General features: G+C 37.8%; 1 protein-coding gene across 2 annotated transcripts in view; it reads right to left on the reverse strand.

The window, feature by feature from the left end:
• Positions 1-3265: 3265 nt before the first annotated feature.
• ccdc178 (coiled-coil domain containing 178) overlaps positions 3266-21962 on the reverse strand; it is a 32672-nt gene continuing 13975 nt past the window's right edge. Inside the window, exons 12-21 of one of the 2 annotated variants that reach the window (XM_083521436.1) lie at positions 21720-21903; positions 20509-20571; positions 19994-20155; positions 19437-19550; positions 19198-19343; positions 18749-18908; positions 13873-14022; positions 12061-12195; positions 9087-9206; positions 3266-4080 (exon numbers count right to left, since the gene is read on the reverse strand). In XM_083521436.1, coding sequence (XP_083377562.1) covers positions 4060-4080; positions 9087-9206; positions 12061-12195; positions 13873-14022; positions 18749-18908; positions 19198-19343; positions 19437-19550; positions 19994-20155; positions 20509-20571; positions 21720-21903 — 1255 coding nt within the window. In that variant the 3' untranslated portion in view covers positions 3266-4059. Of the gene's footprint in view, positions 4081-9086; positions 9207-10689; positions 11343-12060; positions 12196-13872; positions 14023-18748; positions 18909-19197; positions 19344-19436; positions 19551-19993; positions 20156-20508; positions 20572-21719; positions 21904-21962 lie in introns of those variants that run through there. The other variant, XM_083521437.1, reaches the window with a different exon arrangement.

Genomic DNA, 21962 nt, shown 5'->3' on the forward strand with positions numbered 1-21962 from the left:
TTGGATTTCTAATCAGAAGGTCATGAGCTCAAATCTCAACACCACCTTGCTTCCCTTGAGCAAGGCCACTAACCTTTAACTGCTTAGTTGCAAAAATTATATAACAGAATGTCCCTCTGGATAAGGGCATCTGTTTAATGCTATACAGTAGATGTAATCTGCAGCACTAAACAATGGAATTTAATGTTTTTTCAAACAACCAACCTCTCTTTAATAAAGGACACTATCAAGGCTAAAACTCCAAACTTGTCATGTTACCAAAATAAATAAATAAGTAAATAAATAAATAAATAAAGTAAACTCTTCTGTCCTGAAGATGACACGCCTCAAACACGTTTTCTTTTCCCTTTACTGTATGAAAAAGCAAAACGGTTAATGTTGCGGATCAGCCATGAGAATCAGAATAGAGAATTCAACAACGCTGTGGTATACTCAACTTTTTACTATCAATTTTACTATAATGTTTTTTTTTTTAAGGTGTAAACGACACATTGTTTTCTTGGGGGGTGTATGCAAAAATTGGTGTATGCAATGGAAAGACCTGTGAGATATTAGCACAATGTATGATAACAAAAAAGATATTTCACAGTTGGAATGGAGTCTCCAATGTCGGTGCTTTGGATCAGAAAGTCATTAAAATATAGGAAGTTGCTTTAACGGATAAATGTAACTATAAATGTATATAATAAAGGCACGTTGTTCTTCAACAAGTCAAAATTTAATGGTTTTTACAATGAATCTGCTGTGGTATAAAAGCAACAAAACCCCTCAGTGCATGCCATACCAACTGGTGGGAGCTGTAACTGAGAGCATGAGACTGTTGATGTCGTATGGATTGTCTCTTCCCTCTGTTGTAGTCATTTGGGTTGTTTGGAGGAGTCTAAATCTTTATATTGAATACAATTATTAATATATATTTATATCAAATATAATATGATATATAACATTACATCCTATGATTTGTAACTGCATGCCTGAAATGTCATTTAATTTTGTTTTTATTTATTTAATTATTATGTTGATATAGAGTAAATGTAGCTAGTTTAAATACAGATTATCTCCGTATATCGAAAACCTTTAAGAAACCAACACCTATAGTTTAATACAGGACAAAAATGAAATCCTGGAAAAGCAGAAAGAGAGAGAAAGAGAAAGAGAGAGAGAGCGTAGAAGGAGTGAAAGTTAGTAGCTGAAACTCCTCCAAGCATATTTCCTTTGGTTGGCTGCAGTGGGGAGAGTATGCTAAGATAGAAAGTATTATTTTCCTAAATGGAAGGTGTCAGATGGTCACGCTGGGGTGATCGGCTGTTCAAGATCACCGCTTCCCATCTGCAATTTGTGACGTGTGAAAGATTCAGCCCAAATGTGCTCACAAACTGGAAATCCGCAGCACTTTTTCTTATCGGCGCCAAGCAAGATAACCAGGTGCTTTACAGATCAGGGAACAGATCATATTAATATCACGGAGTGCTGCGATATCATCTTGTTTGTAAAAAATATTTTTGCTAACTAAATGTGGTGCAGTGACAATGTTCAGAAGGTAGCTTTGTGTAAGAAGATGGCACGTTTTTTTAAATCATGTGTTAAAACCTTTAGACATTTGAGTTATGTAGAATAGCCTGAGCTTTAATAGTGTTGATTTTTCACAGTGTGTTTTGGAGTATGTTAGGATTGTTATAATAATGCTCCCACAGTCCCTCCTTCACAAAGCCATGTTTTATCCGTGCAAATGATCTGTGTGCTTGATTCTATATTGCCCTTTGCGCAGCAGCATATCAGTAATAATGACTCTACATAGAAGGCCATTCACATCGAATTAAAAATACCCTGAACATTTATAGATTCTTGTCTGTTACGGCAGAGATGGAGATGAATGTGAGGTGTAGAAATATTGGTAATCATTTCAGATGTGCCAACATTGCTAACAAGAAAATCCCAGTAAGAAAAACAAAAAAAACAAACATTTAACAGAATTGAACAGAAAGAAGACTTCATTTTACCACTAAAACCACAAAACACAAAACATTTTACACAAAACTTTTGAAATTTAACACAAAGAAAACTTATTTCACCACAAACAAAATCAAATTTTGCCAATTAAAAAACAGAATTTTATAAAAAAAAAAAAAAAAACATTTACCCCAAAATCCCCAGAACTTTATCACAGATAAACCCGAGCCTCACCATGAAAACCTCAGAATGACCTCTAAAGTAACCAAACCAATAAAATTCTAAAGCTTTTTTCTTTAAAAACCCAGAATCATTTACTACAAAAACAGAATTCTAATTCTAATCATAATCACACAAAATCATTGTATATTTAACCATAAACAAATAAAAATAAAACTGAATTTTTTACAAATAAAAAACAATAAACCCTACAATAACAAAAGAAAAACAAAAACAACTATTTTACTGCAGTTTTTTACCATAAAAACCTGGATTTAAAAACTTTAAACTACAATTTAATAAAAAAGCAAGACAAGTGTGAGATCTGCAGATTTTCCACTTTGTTTTTATATTGGCTCAGAAGTCTAAAGTGAATCCCACTTGTCAAAGTTCACCTACATAAAGTCTATAAGTAAAGTATCTTTCACATCCTGCATTCTTTTCTCTTTAGTTATTCCCCCTATTCTTGGTCAATTTTATTTGTGTTTGTTCTGATCTATAACAATGAAAGCAAAAAAGTGTTTTCTCTCAACACCAAACATAGTTAAATGCTATTTAAGCCATAAATATTGGCACCACTGTCATTCTGATCTTATCATATGTCCTGATCTCACAAAACTAAACATTTCCATAACACAGTATACTGTATGTGTTAAACATGATTCATTTTGTTTTATATTCTTTCTGTTCTTTATGCTATTCATACACATGGAAATGAAATGCGATAGCAAATGGAAATTTACTTTTTTTCCATATGATTGACTCAACAACATAATAATAAGTCAAATTAGTTTTAATACTCTGTGTGCACATGTGTGTGTGTGTGTGTGTGTGTGTGTGTGTGTGTGTGTGTGTGTGTGTGTGTGTGTGTGTGTGTGTATGGAGGTAAGGAAATGTTTTTATAATCTGAATGGGAACCACATGCCCTCACAAAGATATGAATATCTGAATTCTGACTTCATAGGGACAATTGACTTGTTTATATAGGGAAACTTGCTTTTTTTATTTTCACTCTTTTATTTATTTATTTATTTATTTATTTATTTATTTATTTATTTATTTATTTATTTATTTATTTATTTTACACAAAAAAAAACAAAAACAAAAAAAAAAACCAAAAAACAGGAGAGACAAAAGGCTTCCTATTGGTTTCTGAGGTTAGGGCCAAGGTTAGAGGTACAGTAGGTGTAGCAAAGCATTCATTAGCTGCATTAATAGGCCCTCACAAGATACGAAAAATGTGTGTGTGTGTGTTGTCCCACAGGAGTGTTGCATTGGTGTGGAAATGTGGATGTGCTGCTTCTATCTCACATATGGGCTTCTAATGGGCGAGTTCTCGACCAGGTGGGCCCGGGCGCTTGGAGACCTGCAGATGATCACTCATGACAAAGAAAACACAGCAGAGAGAAGAGAGAGAGACAGAGGGTGTGTGTGTGTATGTGTGTGTATGTGTGTGTGTGTGTGTGTGTGTGTGTGTGTGTGTGTGTGTGTGTGTGTGTGTGTGTGAGATAGGGAAGAGTAAGAGAAGAAGTGTCCCCAAGAGAGCATCTGGGCAGCTAGGGCAGAGACATGACGGGACACTCTAGGGACAATAGCATTTCTCTGTGTGTCTTTCTGTGTACCTGAGTGCGTACGTGCAAGCAGGCATTTTAGTGTGTGTGTGTGTGTGTGTGCTGCTAACGGGTAGCCACCCTCAGGGTTGGCAGCAGCAGCAGTAGAGCCGTGTGCGATGGAGCGGCTGTGGGCTCAGTGGCGCGATCACCTGGGGAAGGTAAAGCCACTGGAGCAGAGCTGATGCTTATTTCTGAGGAGAGCTGGGAGATTTTATTAGTTAAAGCAGCACCCAAACCCAAACGTTCCTCACAGGGACACGCCACACAAACAAAGAGTTTACAGGTAGGACAGCGTTTCCTGAAATGACTAAAAAACAAACAGTTATATGGCCACATCTAAGTTGACTTAGTTGATGTGATATGATTCCTCATATTACTTTAGAGTGAAAGTCACATAAACATTTATACTTTAAGTTTTAGTCACAAAAATTTCTCTTGATTGATTTTTATATGACTTACATTCTCATTTTATATATTTCTTAATTTATTTTACAAATAATTTTTTTTTTTGTTTAGTTGGTTTCCATTTATGGTAGCCAACCACAAGTATGAATGTTTATGTGACTTTCACTCTAAAGTAATATGAGGAATCTTTTACACGAAAAGATTGATTTATATAATTATTGCCATAATTCATTTGTTTGACTTACCTGTACAAATCATATATTTTTCTATATACATTTTACAAGAATGACCTGTAATCCACCTTTATACCCCCCCCACCCATTTTTTTTTTCCCACGTGATTTTTTTTTGTTATTCTGTTTCCCAAGATGCAGCGCTCCCACCGATGCGACCCGGGTTCGATTCCCGGTCAGGGAACCATCCCCAGCCACTCTTAGTGCCGGTCCCAAGCCCGGATAAATTGGGGAGGGTTGCGTTAGGAAGGGCATCCAGCGTAAAACATGTGCCAAATCAAACGTGCGGAGGATCCGCTGTGGCGACCCCTAACGGGAGAAGCCGAAAAGAAACTATTCTGTTTCCCAAGAACCTAGTGATTATTTGACACAGTTTTTTATTTAAGAGTTTTTTTCTACAAATGATTAATTTGAGCAGATTTATTTAACCCCTATTTATTTTCACTGTGATTCCGACGCGATTATTTTCATGAAATATTTTACACGGGCCATTTATTTTCCATAATTAGATTTTTTTGTTTTAATAAAAGATTTTTGTTTTTACACGTGATTTTTTTGGTTTAGTTTATTTCCATATTTTTACGTACAAACATGTATGACATATTCGATCCCTCTGCTTTGCACATCCTTTTGGTGCAAAAAGCAACATTCGTTGATATTAAGCTTCTAATTTCATTTCCCTTCCTTTGTTCCGACACTGCTGTAACCCATTTGAAAATGGATAATAATATGGTCAGCACCACCCAATTACTCCCTCCAGTCAGCAGTGAAACAAACGGGGACCAAGCAGAGAATTTTACATTATCTGTGCTCCCTTGAATAGGCTGACAATAATAACTGCAACACAACGTCAAGCTGTGGCTGCCAAGCTCGCCTTGTGCACTTTAGAAACTTCCGAAATCAACCTTTGCTCAGAAATTTAAATGCTCTTTCACTTAACTTGTTACAAAAACACCCAGACATGAACAAATCCTGGGCCTTACTGTATAATTCTGCACTGTGGATTCTCAAATCTGATTGGTCAGAAGGTAATGATTCATTTTCTGTAACAGCAGCACGGTTTATATTAATGCACGGTTTCTAATTCGTTATCATTTCTATAGTAACCGGCTCATGTTTGGAAAAATAAGCACTGCATTGATTATACCATGTATCGAAGGTATCTAACCCTAACCCAACATTTTGGTTTTCAGTTTTTAGTTTTCCAACACAGGAAAGTGCTGTTTTACGCTATTGTATTTTGCAATGAACTGAATAGAACAAAATTGTTGCCAAAGGATGATAGGAGGATGGAAACACTTCAGGACATGATGTTATTGAAAAGTAATAAACTTCAGTGTGGATAGAGTGACCACTTCAGCATACTACCTAGTCCCCGATTAGCTTCCAAAACAAGCACTAGCTGTAATAGTTACGATCATGATTGTTATACACTTTTTGAAATTTTGTTAACTTTTTTTTTCACTGGGATAAATTGAAAAAATTTTCGTTTTGTAGAGTATTCATAATGAATTAGCCTCTGCTGTATTCTCTCTCTCTCTCTCTCTCTCTCTCTCTCTCTCTCTCTCTCTCTCTCTCTTTCTCTCGCTTGCTCACACCTTCTCCCTGAGCTACTGTAGCCGTCGATTTGGCACCAAACCCTTCAAGATGTCCCCAGCAGGCTTCTGCATCGCTGGCCACGTAGTAGAGTGTGTGGTTTCCTTTAAACAGCTGTAATTTGTATTTCCAATCACCGTGCTGATTTCTGCTCATTATATCGCTGTTTCACACCGGTAAGTGAGCAAAAGTTTGGATTGATTGACTCTAATTAAGTAAAAAACGTTCCGAGCCACGGGTTTATTACCATGCTAGCTAGCCACAAATGTCAGAGACTTTCACAAATTATTATTCTGTTAAGATGAATGTGTGGGAGAGCAGGCAAGTGTGGAGGAAAAAAGGAACATACATTATTTTCCTGATGAATTTGTTTGCCACTTCTCTCTTTTTTTTTTTTTTTTTTTTTGTCTTTTCTTTCCAGACATTTTTTTTTCTCCCCATACCGACCCCCCTCCCCCATACACACACTTAAATGAATACACAAACTCATCAGCATCATTCATACTGCTCGAGTCACTGTATCAATATCAAATTCACAGGTGTAAACAGTGGCATTAATCCACAAAGGCACAAAGGTATTAGCTAAATATGATATCTCTTAAAAAAGGCCATTACTTCTGACTTCTGGTGTCAGTCTGCTAACTGTATTCGGAAAAAAAAAAACATATTCCTGTTTGAAATGATAATATTACAGATATAGGAGGCATTTAGTCTGCATACAATTTTATGGGGAAAAAAAAGGGAGGGGTGGATATTAACGTGAATACGAAACGCTCCAGACCATTGTACCTATGAACCTTACATAACCCCATTGACCCACACTATATCTAAAATGGTAGGCAAATACAAAAGAAAAATTGGGTTGTGTATTTCGCAAAGCGCGTGCATGTGCATAACCGTGTATCTGTGAACGTCTAAGCAATGCGGAACGGCGATGGATGGATCTGATGTGCGTTTCCAGACGAAATTAATGACACTATGGTGTTCCAGGTTTGGTGCCATTTATTTCGAAGGATTGATTAGCAGGATAGAGGGCACAGATAAATGTGTTTGGGAAGTGTGCTAATTTAAAATATGGCCACCCAAACTGGAAGAGATAGCAAAGAGACACGTCATCCTTCAAAACATGACCATGGCATCCAGAGCATGCAAAAAAAAAAGAGGGAACACCAGCTCTCATTGCACAAAAACAGAGACACTGTACAGAGAAGCTAAAGAGCAAATATAATGAACGTTGACGCATCCTGAGATGACGCATCAGTAGCCGACACTATGGTGTGATTGTTTCATTAACGACTCTCTGGAGTGAGATTTCTGAGAGCCTTGCATTAGATGGAATTCGGATGAACGTGTTCTAGCAGTCTATGATATATATATGAAGGGGGGAAGTGGTAGCGCAGTTGTTAAGGTGCTGCGTTAATGATCGGAAGGTTGGGCGTTGGGGTATTGCCAAGCTGCCAGTCTTGGGCCCTTGAGCAAGGCCCTTAATCCTATGTGCTCAAGGGACACTATATCATGGCTGACCCTGCGCTCTGGCCCCAGGTTTCAAGCAAGCTGAGATATGCAAAGAAAGAATTTCACTGTGCTGTAATGTATATTTGACAAATAAAGCTATTCTTTTTCTTCATATTCGGCTGTCAGGAGTTCTGTAAGTCCACCCAGCAATTGCATAAGCGATGAAACTGCGAGGTTGAGTTCTCGCCTCTGATTGGTTTATATGAGTTTCATTGTATACTACACTAAAATACTACAAATAATAACAAGGTCTATAACAGCATGCATGTGGAAGGAGTCTCTGCTGTATAAACTATAGACATATACAAATTATGTATTTATGTATTAAAGAAAAATGCAGATTTTTAAGAAATTGATGTCGCATAACAAGAATATAATTCTTCAGGACATGCTGTAACTGGAAAATAATCAACTCCAGGGTAGTAACAGTACCTACTCTTCACCTCGCATGATGCCATTGTTGATTCACTTCCTATATCAGCACGATGCTGAGGGTTTTATTCTTTATATAATTAAATGCAATCACAAATCCTGTTAAATTACTAAACTTTTTTTTTTATTTTTTTTTATATATTTTAGAAGAAAAACATCTGAAGCATCGAAAATTCATGAATCTGTTTCTAATAACGCACGCTATTTTCCACACACGCATATACGGAGTTAACCGCAGAAATGAAACGGCCCAAATGAATTTGTCACTGGTGCACATTAGTCATGTGATGAGAGAAAATAGGAACGCCAGTGTTTTCATGGGGTTCTGAGGAACGCCAGTGGGTAGTGCTCACACAACATCCTTCTGTGCATACTATTTACCCCTGGATCGCTTCAGGCTAATGTCTCAATAATTTTCCCTCTCTTTCTCTCTCTCTCATGCTCTCTTTTCTTTTTTTTTTTTTTTTTTTTTTTGCAGGTCCTTCCCACAAAGGACTTGACTAATGATCCATGGACAAAATGAAGCATTTAAATTTATTCATTAATCATTCATCTCCAGCTCATTGAAAATGCTAAACTTCCACAAAATTAAGATTGAATATTGAAAAGTGATTGAGAGAGACAGTTCTGCAGGACGGGAAGACGGGGGAAGAAAAGAGGGAATAAACAACTAAAAAAAAAGAGTAAGAGAGCGAGAGAGCAGAAGAGAGTGAGAGAGTGCGAGAGATCCAGGGTAAGGGTGGAAGCGTATACTTCGGCCATGCGCTGGTTAAGACTACGCAGGTATACTAACCAAGGGATAAGGTCAGGAAGATTTTAGTAGGTGTAATTAGATCCGGGAATGTGGAGAAGCGTAGAATTTCTGTCAACACAGCCCTGTAATTATTCTCTTTTCCAATTAATGGTGACATAGATTAATTATCTGATGAGGCAAAGCCAATTGCAATCATTCACCCAGCTAAAATTAGATCATTCCTGACAGCAGCATGAAAGTCACCTGTTTCATTGTTATGGATTGGGCTGTGAGGAGCAGAGAGGGTGGAGAGAGTGAAGCACGCTTGAAGAGGGTTATAAGTGAGTTGTCTGGCACAAAGGTGAGCGTCCAATTACTCTGCTATCTGCACCGTAGGCATCGGCCTGTTAAGTCCATCGAGGTCCATGCGCCTCTGTTTGCCTGGCATGGCGTCGTGCCTGGCGTCCATCAGGAAGGCCGAGATGCGCTGGATTGCTCTGGACAAGTCCTCCTGGTTAAACAGGCAGGCAAATAAGCAAGAGAAATGATGTAATAAAAAAAACACACACACGCAAACAAGGGGCTGTGATGCTGATGCGAAATGCTGCTCGAACTCAGCCGAAACACAATATCAGATTAACAGACAAGAGGATGAGATGCCATGTGAAACTCCTGGTGAACTGTGCATGTGGGTTCAGTGCACATCTGCTCCAAAAAAAACCCCTCAGTGACCAGATTTTCTATTAAACTGCCTTGCACTGTCAACCAGCTTGGGAATCTGAGCTGGACTAGCCATGCAGAAATTCTCTGACTAACAATTATATCAGAAACAAGATCTTGGATTACGATCCCCCGAGAGCAGCGCAGCGGGCATCCGCTCCAATTATTACCGGCCATTCACAACTCTCCACCCTGTTCTCTGTTGTTAGCAATTGTCAATTATGCTTTCCCTGGTGTAAACTTGCATAACCCTGAACGCAGTGCCCTGATTTGGCAGGAGCGTTTGCGAGATGACAGCCTCATGCTCTCCCATCCCTCTCTTTCTTTCTCCTCTTTCACCCTCCTACCCTCACCCCCCCACACACACTTCTCCGCACTACATCCCTCCACTCTAGTTGAGCTAGTCGGAGGCAGTCATTTGTGCCTCAGGAAGACACAGTGACAAATCAGTGGCGCTACTTTTCGTGATTGGGCGTTCCTCTCCAGTGGGCGTGTGGGTGTCTTGTGCCTGTGCAGCCCGATGAAGAATCCGGCTGCTTAAATAAAACTGGTGTTGATTGAAGTGTTGAAATACTGCAGGAGAAAGCTAATATAGTCTGCTGAAGGCATCTGTTACACAAACTCCACCTTGTTACAGGTACTCAAGATGGAAAGTTTGCAAAACGCTGCACATGGCGAGAAATTCATGGTGACAAATCAACAAATACTTAGCCAATGTAGAAAAATTATCTTCCTTCAAAGCATTCTTTAATGAAATGTATATATATATATATATATATATATATATATATATATATATATATATATATATAATCTCTAATAATATCTACAGATTTTATTCTGCCATTGTATTCTCAAGTATGAATGCGATGCGATTATTCTAGTACATTATCATTTTTATGGTAACAGCTTTCTCAGTTACATGAGAAGCTACGTTTTCCTTGTCTGAATAACTTCAAGAGCAAACTACTGTTTATAGTGGCTGTAGCATACGTGATCAGGAACTAACTAACTCTCCTTGCTGGTGTTCACAACATTGAAATTTACTATAAATAGTCACAAAGTTTTTATACAGTGAATTACAATTTAAACTTTCGGAATATAGTAATAGAGGAATAAAACACTCTTGTCAGCTACGTATCTCCGCTATGCTATGGGTTGCAATATGCTAACCTATGATTTGCTGAGTCATGGTACTAAGCTAAAACATTGGCATACATTGACTGTAGAGATGCAATGTTAATTGTCATATCTCTAAAAAAAAAAATACTTTGCTGATGTAAGTATGATAGCTGATCTGGGACCTGCTATAACCCAGAGTTTTTGCTTGTAATCACTTATGGGCATGTCCTGTTCAAGCAAAATGTAGAGCCTTAAGCCTACTAAGGCCTAATACTATATTATAAGTATGCAGGGCTTGAATAGAGAGTGAGGCCTGCTACAGAATAATATAGGAGTTATGAATTATTACTCTAAATAAGCATTGCGTCAAGCATGGTTAGTGGGTTATGGCTGTTCTGTTAATAAATTGCAGGAGGGTACTGCATTTTGGGCTTACTTGCGATTTAACGTACCAAGTGAAAATCACAAAGGTGAGTCATTGAACACTCTGGCCTTTGACCAGTATTATATGCGGGTCTGCTTTCCGCTGTAGTTATTGCAGCATTAACTAAATCAGCAGGGTGTATGTGTGTGTGCATGTGGTTATGGACTTGGGCAGGGGGAGGAGATCTATGCTAAGCTGCGACAGAGTTGAGTAAGGCTGCTCCTTTGTCCTTCACACTTGGAGAAGCCCTAAGAACTCCTCGCCTTCATGCTCCATTCCCCAGGCCGGCTTCCTAAGCTCGCCTCCCTTGACTGAGCCGCAAACACACCAGGGCTCACCTCATTACAGTGCCCGAATCGCATCCACGTTTTCACCATTAGTCTGTGGAAAAACCTTTATTCCACTTCCTATATGTTCTTAGCATTTGGATTATATTAATGTTGAACATTTCTGAGATCTGTGTAATATTAAGACATAAACAGTATGACACCAATGCACTGTCGAATGCTGATTGGTGTTGATTAATCATCTATAACAGGTGATCTCACGCTAGTGCAAATGAATCTGCTCATTCTAATATGGTATCTTGACACTTCACATATGTATAAACTCTGACGTTTTCTGGGAGTAGGCTGCTAGTTTGTTTAATATTGATTGAAGGAGTCTCCAGTGCCGGCTTCATTTTATTTTAGTCTTAACGAGAGAGGACAGAGGCTGGTGTCTGTTTTCAGCTGTAACACTTCACATTATTATTATGGTTGATAATCCTTCAGATCACTTTAAACATTAGCCTATGGCACAGGCACGATCTCTTACGCCAAATCAGAGATAATTCATCCTGGCTAAGTGCTGCTGTTCTGTATTCATGAATTCACATAGCTTTAACTATATATATATATATATATATATATATATATATATATATATATATATATATATATATATATATATATATATATATATATATACACGTGTGTGTGTATATGGGTGTGTATATGTATGTATGTATGTGTGTGTGTGTGTGTGTGTGTGTGTGTGTGTGTGTGTGTGTGTGTGTGTGTGTGTGTGTGTGTGTATCTGTGTGTTAAACCGCCCATACCTGGAGGGCTTTCATTTTCTGCTTGTTCTGGTTGGAGAGGGCCTGGAAGTGGGCCAGCTCTGCTTGGCTGTAGATGCTGCGGTGTTTGAAGTATTTCAGCATGGCTTTGTGCATCCTCCTCTGCAACAATGAAAGCTGGGGAGGAAAGAAAGAGGGGGGGGGGAGAGAGAGAGAGAGAGAGAGAGAGAGAGAGAGAGAGAGAGAGAGAGAGAGAAAGAGAGAGAGAAATGGTAAGGCAAGAGAGGAAATTAATGGCAGTGTTCAAGAAGAATGATGGAGGGAAATAGAGAAAGCAGTCAATAGCCCATTCTGCAGTACACGGGCCTGACAGGAATTTCACAGTCTCCTGCTCCCCCTGCCCACTCATGTGCACTGAGTGGAATCCAGTCACATCTGGCTGCCAGGATGGGGGGTTAATTTTCTCTAAATGCTTCAGCAGTTTTGTTCTAGCTGAGGCAAACTCTGTGACTGCAAAGCTGATGAGTAAAATATTTCGACTTCACCCACTTTAACTTTATACCAATCCCCTCAAGACATATTTTACACATACACAAAGAGTCATGAACCCCCTGCCGCAATTAGAAATTATTCCGAGTCCACTGGAAGAAGACAATAAAATGAAGAGAGATTGCGTGTGTGTGCTTGAGAGAGAGAGAGAGAGAGAGAGAGAGAGAGAGAGAGAGAGAGAGAGAGAGGGAGAGACAGAAAACATGCTGCTTGCTTTTCTCTTTTTAGAATAGTTTTCCTGTAAAAAAATAAAAAAAAAGGTTTTCAATTCTAAAGGATGTTGTGGTTTGCTTCGCCCCATCTCTTCTCTCTTCCTTTAAGCTTATCATTGCTTGGCAATGTGTTCCTCGAAGCATGAAAGAACTAACGAGAATTACCTCAGCCATCAACTGCTGAAGAAGGGGGGAAAAAATGGGGTTTATTCCTCGTGGAACAGAATGAATGTTAAAATGTGTACACTAGTCTCGGCACAACACTCACAAGATGTAAAGGCATGAATATCGATACAAGAAAGTACGTCAGAATCTTCGCAGGATGCTTTCGTTATGAATTCGACAATTATGTGCCGTACTTACATAGCGTAAGGAATAGCTGTTCAGTTTCTCATCAGTTTTCTGTTCCGACACCTTGTAACCAATCAGAACAAGTAATTCAACACAGTGGAAAGAGCGTGTCCTTTAAAGACATCAGACTTAATGCGAGATCGACACATCTTCATACAGCGTACCTCATCCTACGTGTAACTCTAGGTGAAGCTTCTTTGTGCTTCAGCCAAAAAGAAAAAAAATAGAAAGAAAATGTCTCGGAAAATCTTTAGTTTGAAAATAAACAACAAACTGTGAAAGGCTGAATACTGCGTGGAAGAAAATCAGGCTTTGATCACGAGCGTGGAGAATCCCGTCCACAGGATTTGCCTTTTGCATGCATTTCTCACTTGATAACATTCATGTAGTTAGATGAGGAGTTGTAAAAGTATTAGTCTTCTGGGACTAGATGATTTTTTTGCGGCTACGGCACTGTGTATTGCCGGTGGAGGAATAATATGGATATTATAAGATGCTCTTATTCTATAGATTCATTATAAACGTATTGTATGTCATTAAGGTTTATTGCAGTGACCATGTTGGTCGATGTTGCACAAGCTCTAATGGCTACTGTGATGCTATTATGTGATGTTGTGATGCCCTCTGCATGTACATTTTACAATTAACCAGCCATCACTTAAGCGTTTGCTGCCATCACCTCCCTGCGTTGGTGCATATGTGTCAGAAAGAGAGAGAGAGTGCGGTGGACTATTTATATTACCTGTGTGCGATTGTGTAAAGAGGCCTCGGCTCTGTTTTTCTCACTCAACGTGAACGCAGCTTCTCGCTTGGCAACCATCGTGGATTTCTGCAGCTCCCTGTATTCCTGCGCCAACTCTGAGTTCTCTTTTAGAGCTTTCCTCAAATTAGTCTGCGCAGTCAGGAAGAGAAACATCAGTGGCGTTAACACATAGGATAAAAAAAAAACTACTGTGATCCAAACCGAAAGGCATTTATCTACCACAGTGTTGTTGAGTTCTGGATTCTGATTGATCATTAAGTGTTCTAAAGCTGTAAATTACAATTTTATATTTCAGTGCTTGTTCTAATGCGTTAGCGTTTCTCTAGTAACTGCTTGCAGAAGGACCTGTACTGCAGATGCTCTATATAAACAGGTAAAAGACTAGTTTAAAGTAACGGAATGTTAATTACTATAGAAAAAGATTGCATGAATGATTTCTGTGAGGAGTTGTTTATATACCATTTATGGAAGGAGTCTCCAGTGTCAGAAATAAAGCTGTCATTTTAAAGGTTCACATTTTTCAACATGATAACGCAAACAATTGTGGTAAAAAAAAAAATAAAAAAAAAAGTGAGGAAAGTGAGGGGATATAGTCATAAATGTAAAGATATCAGTGTTCAGAAATAAAACCGAACTTCTAGAAAAGCGACTATATTCTATATGCCACAATTTAGATTCACACCTAAAGCACATTATTCAGTAAATACAGTGACACTAATAGGAAAATGCAAGATTAATGAAATCCAGTAGTAGACTTGAACCATGTCTCTGAAAATAGACTGAGAGGTGCAAATATTAACTTAATTCGAAAGCATTTATGATTCAATTTACAATCTAGTGATATCATTTGTATTCATAAGGTGTGATAGAAATCTATATAACAAGCTATAATAAAACAAAAGATATATATTACATTATCCAAAAACTATAGACTGCTGAGACACATCTACAACAGGTAACGTACATGTATTTGTTGTTTTCAACATTACTGGGAAAAAAAATGTAATTCCTCATTAACAAGCATGTGCATGTCACAACACGCAATGCTGCGGTGAAACCTCTTTGCTACGACATGCACAAACACTAATAATCAGATGGCACTTAGAGGAGCATGTAAACAAATTACAATAAATAAATGGCTGATTTGCCTGTCTCATCTCATCTCCATGCCGCTCTCATGGCTGTAGGCAAGACTGAGCCGCAAGCACGTCTCTGTCGTACCTGTACAAATAATGGAGTGCATTTGGGCAGTAAAACAGTGCAGCACTAACTGATGAGTGGAAGCCAGCAGAGGGACTGGCCGTAAACATGACAAATGCAGCCTATTGATTTAAAGCTTAATTACTGCATGCGGCACTGACAAAGCCTGTCTCACATGCCCCGCAAAGTGTAAATGGAACAAATTATGCTCTGTTGAGTGTAAGAAAGTGATGGTGTCGGCACTTTGCGTCCTCTTTTTTCTCCTCCTTGACGAGAATCGCTCTTGATCAAATAAACAAACAAACAATCGGAGCTGACTACGAGGAAAACAAATTGATTTGGAATGGGAGTCATGGTAGAGTACATGTTAGGCTTCAACACCCTACTAGCTGTTTATACCTGCCTTATGGATGCTCTATATGACTGCCATATGGTGTCTGTTTAGATTAATTTGTTTCGTACAAATGAACATGACAGTAGAAATGCAGAGGGGAAAAAAAAATACACAAACAAAACCTTCGAAGTTTTCAAGAAACATCTTTATCGTTATTTTTAAGACTTAATAAATGACAGAGAGGACGTTCCTGATCTAAGTATGTCCTTTAAAATAGAAAAATAATTAATGACTGGATGTGATAAAGCAGAGTTGTGGTTATGTCTTTCATTCGTCTTATAATTTAGCAATTACAACTGATTAGTTATAAAATTTTGAATACAGTATTTTTTTATCCATTTATTGTTGGATTTAATGCTGTGAAGCATCCACGTCCAAAAATTAAGACTTTCCTGAGGTGGAAAAACCTCTGATTTTCACAAAGCACTGAAACTGGAGACTTGCTCCTTATAATCTAAACACTAAACAAATTTTTTTTATGCATGAGAATACATTGCCACTGGATGGGAATCGCTATAAATTGACTAGTCAGAATCGAGAACACAACAGTGATAGGATAAAATGTTATCTAATCACGTAAAGTTTCTCCACACCCATGGAACGTAGCAGTGACCACTTCACAGAAATGCACAGAAAAGCTCTGCAACTGTACTCCTTACCATTTCCTTTCTTTAACTGGTAAAAGCGCAAGCTTTAATGAGTGTGTTTGCTGCTGTTTTATTGTTTTCCGCGCAAGACCTGAAAAGGCGCTCTGCTCTACTGCCCTGCAGCCAGCTAATGGGACCCGGGCTCTATGAGGGAAGACTTTTAATTCTGCGCCTGTCTCGCACCAACAACTTGTTTGGAGTTTGCTGCACCCGTGCGCGCATGGCGGATTAAGCTCCATTGCCTTTTCTTGTTTTGAACTAATGCATTCTTGATCACCGTTTAATGAAACTATATACCACATGGCGATTTCACATTAGATAAGCCATGTGAGACTCTCATCAGGCGCGAGGCTCTGACTGGGGCCATAATCCTGAATTTCAACTCCCCAATAAATGGCTTTTTCCAAGCAAAATGAAGTGATAATTCATGGCTTTCATGCAACACATAACATATTATTTCTTACAGAAAATTATATGAGGCTGCGTCGCATTACTAGAACAAACATGTATTAGCATTGTGACACTGGATGACAGTACATCTAGGATGAAAAAGAAAACGGGAACGATAAAAATGAAAATCCATGAATGTTATATATGGATGTCTTAAAACTTTATACTATATCATATAATCCTAAGAAACATAAATCTATGCATACAACTAAACAATATGTAATATACGAACATTATTGTTAGCATTGTAGTAGTGCAGGTCAACAATTCATTGCATAAGTTTCTTCACTCCAAATGACTTTTTGTTTTGTTACAACCTGAAACTGAAATGGAATTGGAAATAGAAATCTGTGCTTGTTCACAGATGCTGTAATTACCCTAAATTAGTCAAGTAATTAGTTGAACGGAATCGACCTGTGTGCAATTACAGTGTCACATGATCTCAATATTAATACACCTACTCCTGAAAGAACCTCAGAGAACAAGATCATTAGAGAACATACCTACACAAAACAGCATAATGTAGACCAAGATTATGTGGTATTTTATCAATTAAATATTCCATATTTTGAACATTCCATTTTGTAAACAAATTACGACATCCACCAAACATCAGGAAAGACAAAATCTGATGTTAAAATAAGTCTTAACACTACAAAATGTCTATAAGTTAATGAAGGAAGATTGCAGCTGGGGGATCAGCTGATTTCTATAATAGCATTTATATACTGTATATGTACAGTAATCCCCCGCTTTATCGCGGTTCGAATCTCACGCCCGTGGTTTATCGCATTTGCCACATAACTAATTTGTTTAGCTGATTTTCACAATCTCTCGTGGATACGATAGAATAAAAATAGGGAATAGGGAATAGTTTTAATGGAGTTTTATGTTGAAATAATGAAAATTATTAATAAAATTATAATTATTTATTATAAAATAAAGTAAAATGTTAATACAGTACAGTACTGTATACATAAAATAGGGTGGGGCCCGTTTATCACGGGCGGTTATGGAACGTGACCACTATGATAAACAGGGGATTACTGTACTGTATAGTGTATTTCCTACATTTAGTGCCATTAACGTGTCCCGATTTTTACTGTAAATCAAAATGTGTAAATATATATAGGCAAGGTATTATATTCCTTATCACAGTTTAGCAGGCTACCCGTGTGCTTGATTCATACCTAAAGCAAACTATTCAGTGAATGTCACTAATTGTTAAAGATATGTAAAGTACCACAACTTGACTTTATCCATGTCTCTGAAACTGGACTCACGGGTGACAGGAATTACGGTCTAACCATAGCATTTACAATTTTTTAGTGGTGAATGAAGTAAACAGACCATGTGCTTGAGTTAAAGTAGAGATACACATATATTACTCCAGTAAAAGTAAAAATGTTCCCTTTAAACTTTCACTTGAGTAAAAAAGTGTAGTATGCAAATAATATGACTTATTACGGCTATAATGTTCCTATTATCATTTTTGTCGTAAGACTTTAGCTTAATCAATTTAATTTATGTGAAAAGACTCTAATGTTACTGTTAAAATTATCATGAGCCCAAATAAGGCCACAGGTGTTGTCCAAGTTAGAGTCAGGAGTTTCTTTCATCATTTATTAATCATAAATCTTCTGCTTTGTGTTGAACTGATGCTGAACTGTATGTTCGTGCTAAATAAATACCACCAAAGCGGCAATCAAGACAAGCGGTCCACGCTGACTGGTGGCTTGCTGCCCGCATTACCAGTTACATTTTTATCCACTAGAAGTTTAATCTACAAAAGTCTCCCCAAAAGAAAATACTTTAGTAAAGTAGAGATACACAAACAAGTAACTTAAGTACAGGAATGAATTGCATTTGCTTTGTTACTGTACACCACTGCTATTTTTAACCCCTTTTCTATATTGCTAGGGGAGATGAACACTAAGCCTTTCCATTTTTTTCAACTACAACATTCATACCAAAGGCAGTTCACTGAAGGGGAAAGGGCTAGGGATGTGAAATATGTGTTCACTTTTTACTTTACTTCAATCCAACTTTATCTTTGGTGAATTCTCAAATCAGTGGACTGAACTGTATCACTGGTTGGTTAATATAAAGATGGAGTAGCTTCTCGGTTAGACTTTTACTTTTTTACATTTTCTTCATCTCTGACCTTCAGGTCTTGCATTGCAGCCTGTCGTTGCACAAGGAGGGAAGAGTGAGCCTCCTTTGAAAGGTCTGTCCTGTTTCTGCAGGCTACTGTGTCACTCTGTAGGCTAGACATCACTGTGCTGATTAGGTTGTGCTTATACTCCATATTGTCAGATTCACTCCTAAAACACACACACACACACACACACACACACACACACACACACACACACACACACACACACGCACACACACACACACACACACACACACACACACACACACACACACACACACACACATTACACAAACTCTGTTTCATCATTCTCACACACATTACCTAGCAAAGCAAAACTATCGGGGGATTACCGTACCTAATACTACAGGTTACTTTGTTAATATACTTCTATATACCGTATGTCTTTAACTCTTACAGTATTACACTCTTCTGTGGTGTCTGTGGTATCTTACTGTAGTTCTTTTAGGATCTGCGGCATGGCAGTAAGCGCATCCTCCATTTCTTCAGATTCTTTCCTGTATTCTTCACACTTCAGTCTGAGTTCCTTTAACCTTCTGGAAACATGCTCACATCTTACCAAGACTGTTTCGTGGGCTTCCTGCAGACATATATTTCCTGGTTAAATATCCTTTAAACATGCACGATTGCAAAAATAACTGTATGTTAACACTGCAGTTGTCATTGTAAATACTTTAGCTGAACGTAGACGGTCGAGACAGGCATGCTTTTGCTGTTCAAGATCATCAGACAGGGTTTTGTGTGCAGTCAGGACATCACTCAATTTCCTATTCAAGTCCTCAACTTCCTTTTCAGGTCACCACCCCCCAAGGAAGCAGAAACAAAAAAAGGTTAAAAAAATTTTTTATTGGTATTGTGTACAACTAAAATATATGTTTGAACGGCTCTTAGAAAATAGATATTATTTAACTTTCATACAAAAAAAACAAAACAACAAAAAAAATGTTATTAAAAGAAGAAGAAGAAAACTAGGAAGAAAATGAAGAACCAATAAAAAAATATAAATGAATCTTATAAAATAATAATAATAAATTGACTAAAAAAGAATGATATCATTATTTAAAATTTTTACTTGCTCATAAAATGTTCATTGATAAAAAAAAAGAAAAAAAAAAAAAAGAAAGAAGAATAAAATAAAATTTAAACGTAAAAATTTTACCAAGCGTTTTCAAGAAAGCATCACTGACGCTGGTGCAGTGGAAGGGGACTCTAGCTGGGTGGAACTCTTACTTTAGATATGGCTGTGTGTATTTCTCGCAGTTTAACCATCTCTGTCTCCAGCTGAGCGAAGGTAGTTGAGGCCTCTTCGTGTTCTTTCACCACCTCGTCTTTCTTTCGCTCAAAGTCAGCTTCTGTCACTTCATATTCCTTTATAATTGAGGCGATGTTACTCTAGATAAACAGATCGTTCTGATGACAACGACATAGTGGAAAATACAGTATATTTACATTTTAAAGCCTATGTTTAGACTTAGAATGTGGTTTTGGGAAAATGTTTAATAGTTTGTCATGGAAATGTACTTGTTTGACTCTGGTGAATTCTAATCTTCATAGACTGGTATGTTGTACTCTGAGCTAAAAATCTTAATAAGCAAATTAAACATATTAAAAGAATAAACATGTTCATTAGATTATTCCTTGTTAGCCTGGTGATTAAACTTGAAATTTTAAAACATTTTTTTGTAATTACAGTATTCTGAGTGCATATGTTTGCACCATCACTCTAATATGTTTTAAAAGCTCACCTTCAGTACTGCTACCAGCTTCATCTCACTTATTAGCTGCAACTTCAGCATTTCTGTCTCTTTCTGCCAAGCAAAGAAAGGTGCCTTTACTATCATGAACCAGTTTCTACACTAATGTATTTTTCAAATATCCAGTTCCCTACAAAATAATTTAAATAGCAAAATAGGTCAGATTTTTTTTTATTTTTTTGGATAACTGAAGACATTTGAGATTAAAAGATGAATATTAGCTGATAAAAAAATGACACTTTTGGAAGCAAACCACCCAATTTGTAGGTGAGCAAAAGCCTTAGTTATGCGACACTTGATGTTTGGTTGCATAACACTTGCTTCATCAAAGCCTGCAACTGTAGCATTCATATTTGGGCTTGTAGCACATCTTCCTTCAGCTGTTTGTTTGGAAGGGTTGTCTGGACTTTCTCCTCTTTAGAAAGTGGAATGCATGCTCAATTGCATTAAGGTCTGGTGATTGACTTGACCAGTCTAAAACTCTCCACTTTTCCCTGATGAACCTCATTGTTGTGTTGTGAATTAAGTGTTGTGTCCTGAATTCATTCTGCTGCTACTTGCCAGGCAAGTTCAAGCTTTGACACCGTGCTTGATGTTTCTAAATCATGAGCAGATCCTTTCTTTCACCAAAAATTGGCCATTGCATTATTTTGGTATAATTCATTTTGGCTTTTGAACATTTGTGGCTCATCTCTGTATTTTTTTTTATATTTAAATCTGGTCACGTGCCTCTTAATGTCCTGATCCCTGCCCTGTGGAGGTTCTTGGTGTTTTAAACAATCTATCTGTCATTCACATGTTCCGATATTTCTGATCGCTTGAAAAAAGGGCGATTCCAAACAAAAAGTGGCATGAAATAATTTAAATGTACATATCGAGGAATAAAAGCAGGCGAAGTGTGTCTATAAACTATATAAACTATAATAAAGGTCTTATGCATTCTAAAGCTGGCTCCATAACCTCAAAGGTTACAGCATAGAGCAATGCTGATTCTCAATAGCATCATATACCTCCTACACTGATATACATAATCTCTGTGAGATGTACTCATGAAAATTAATGAAAGATGACTTGAGATATAATAATGAGGCTTGGTTACTGGTTTTGCTGGTCGCATGGCTACCCATATGACTGGGTATTAAAATAGAATTAAAAGCAGTAGTATTTTCAGAAATTGGGTGGACTATGAAGACTTTTCTTACCCTCATGCTCTGCTCCTGAACAAGTGTCTGATGCTCCAGGTCCTCCAGCTGAGCCTTGGTGTTAGTGTGGCGAGTGTTGTGCAGTGCCAGCTCACCCTTGGCCTGATCCCTCTGTTCCTCATTCTCACTGATCTTCTCTAGTATCCGCTTTTGGTCCTTCTGCAGCTGCTGCACTGCCTTCTTGCTACAATGAGTAAAACACACACATTCACACACACACAAGGCAAATATTCACATTATCAC

This window comes from Silurus aristotelis, assembly GCF_946808225.1.
Source record: "Silurus aristotelis genome assembly, chromosome: 1".
NCBI classification, from domain to species: domain Eukaryota; kingdom Metazoa; phylum Chordata; class Actinopteri; order Siluriformes; family Siluridae; genus Silurus; species Silurus aristotelis.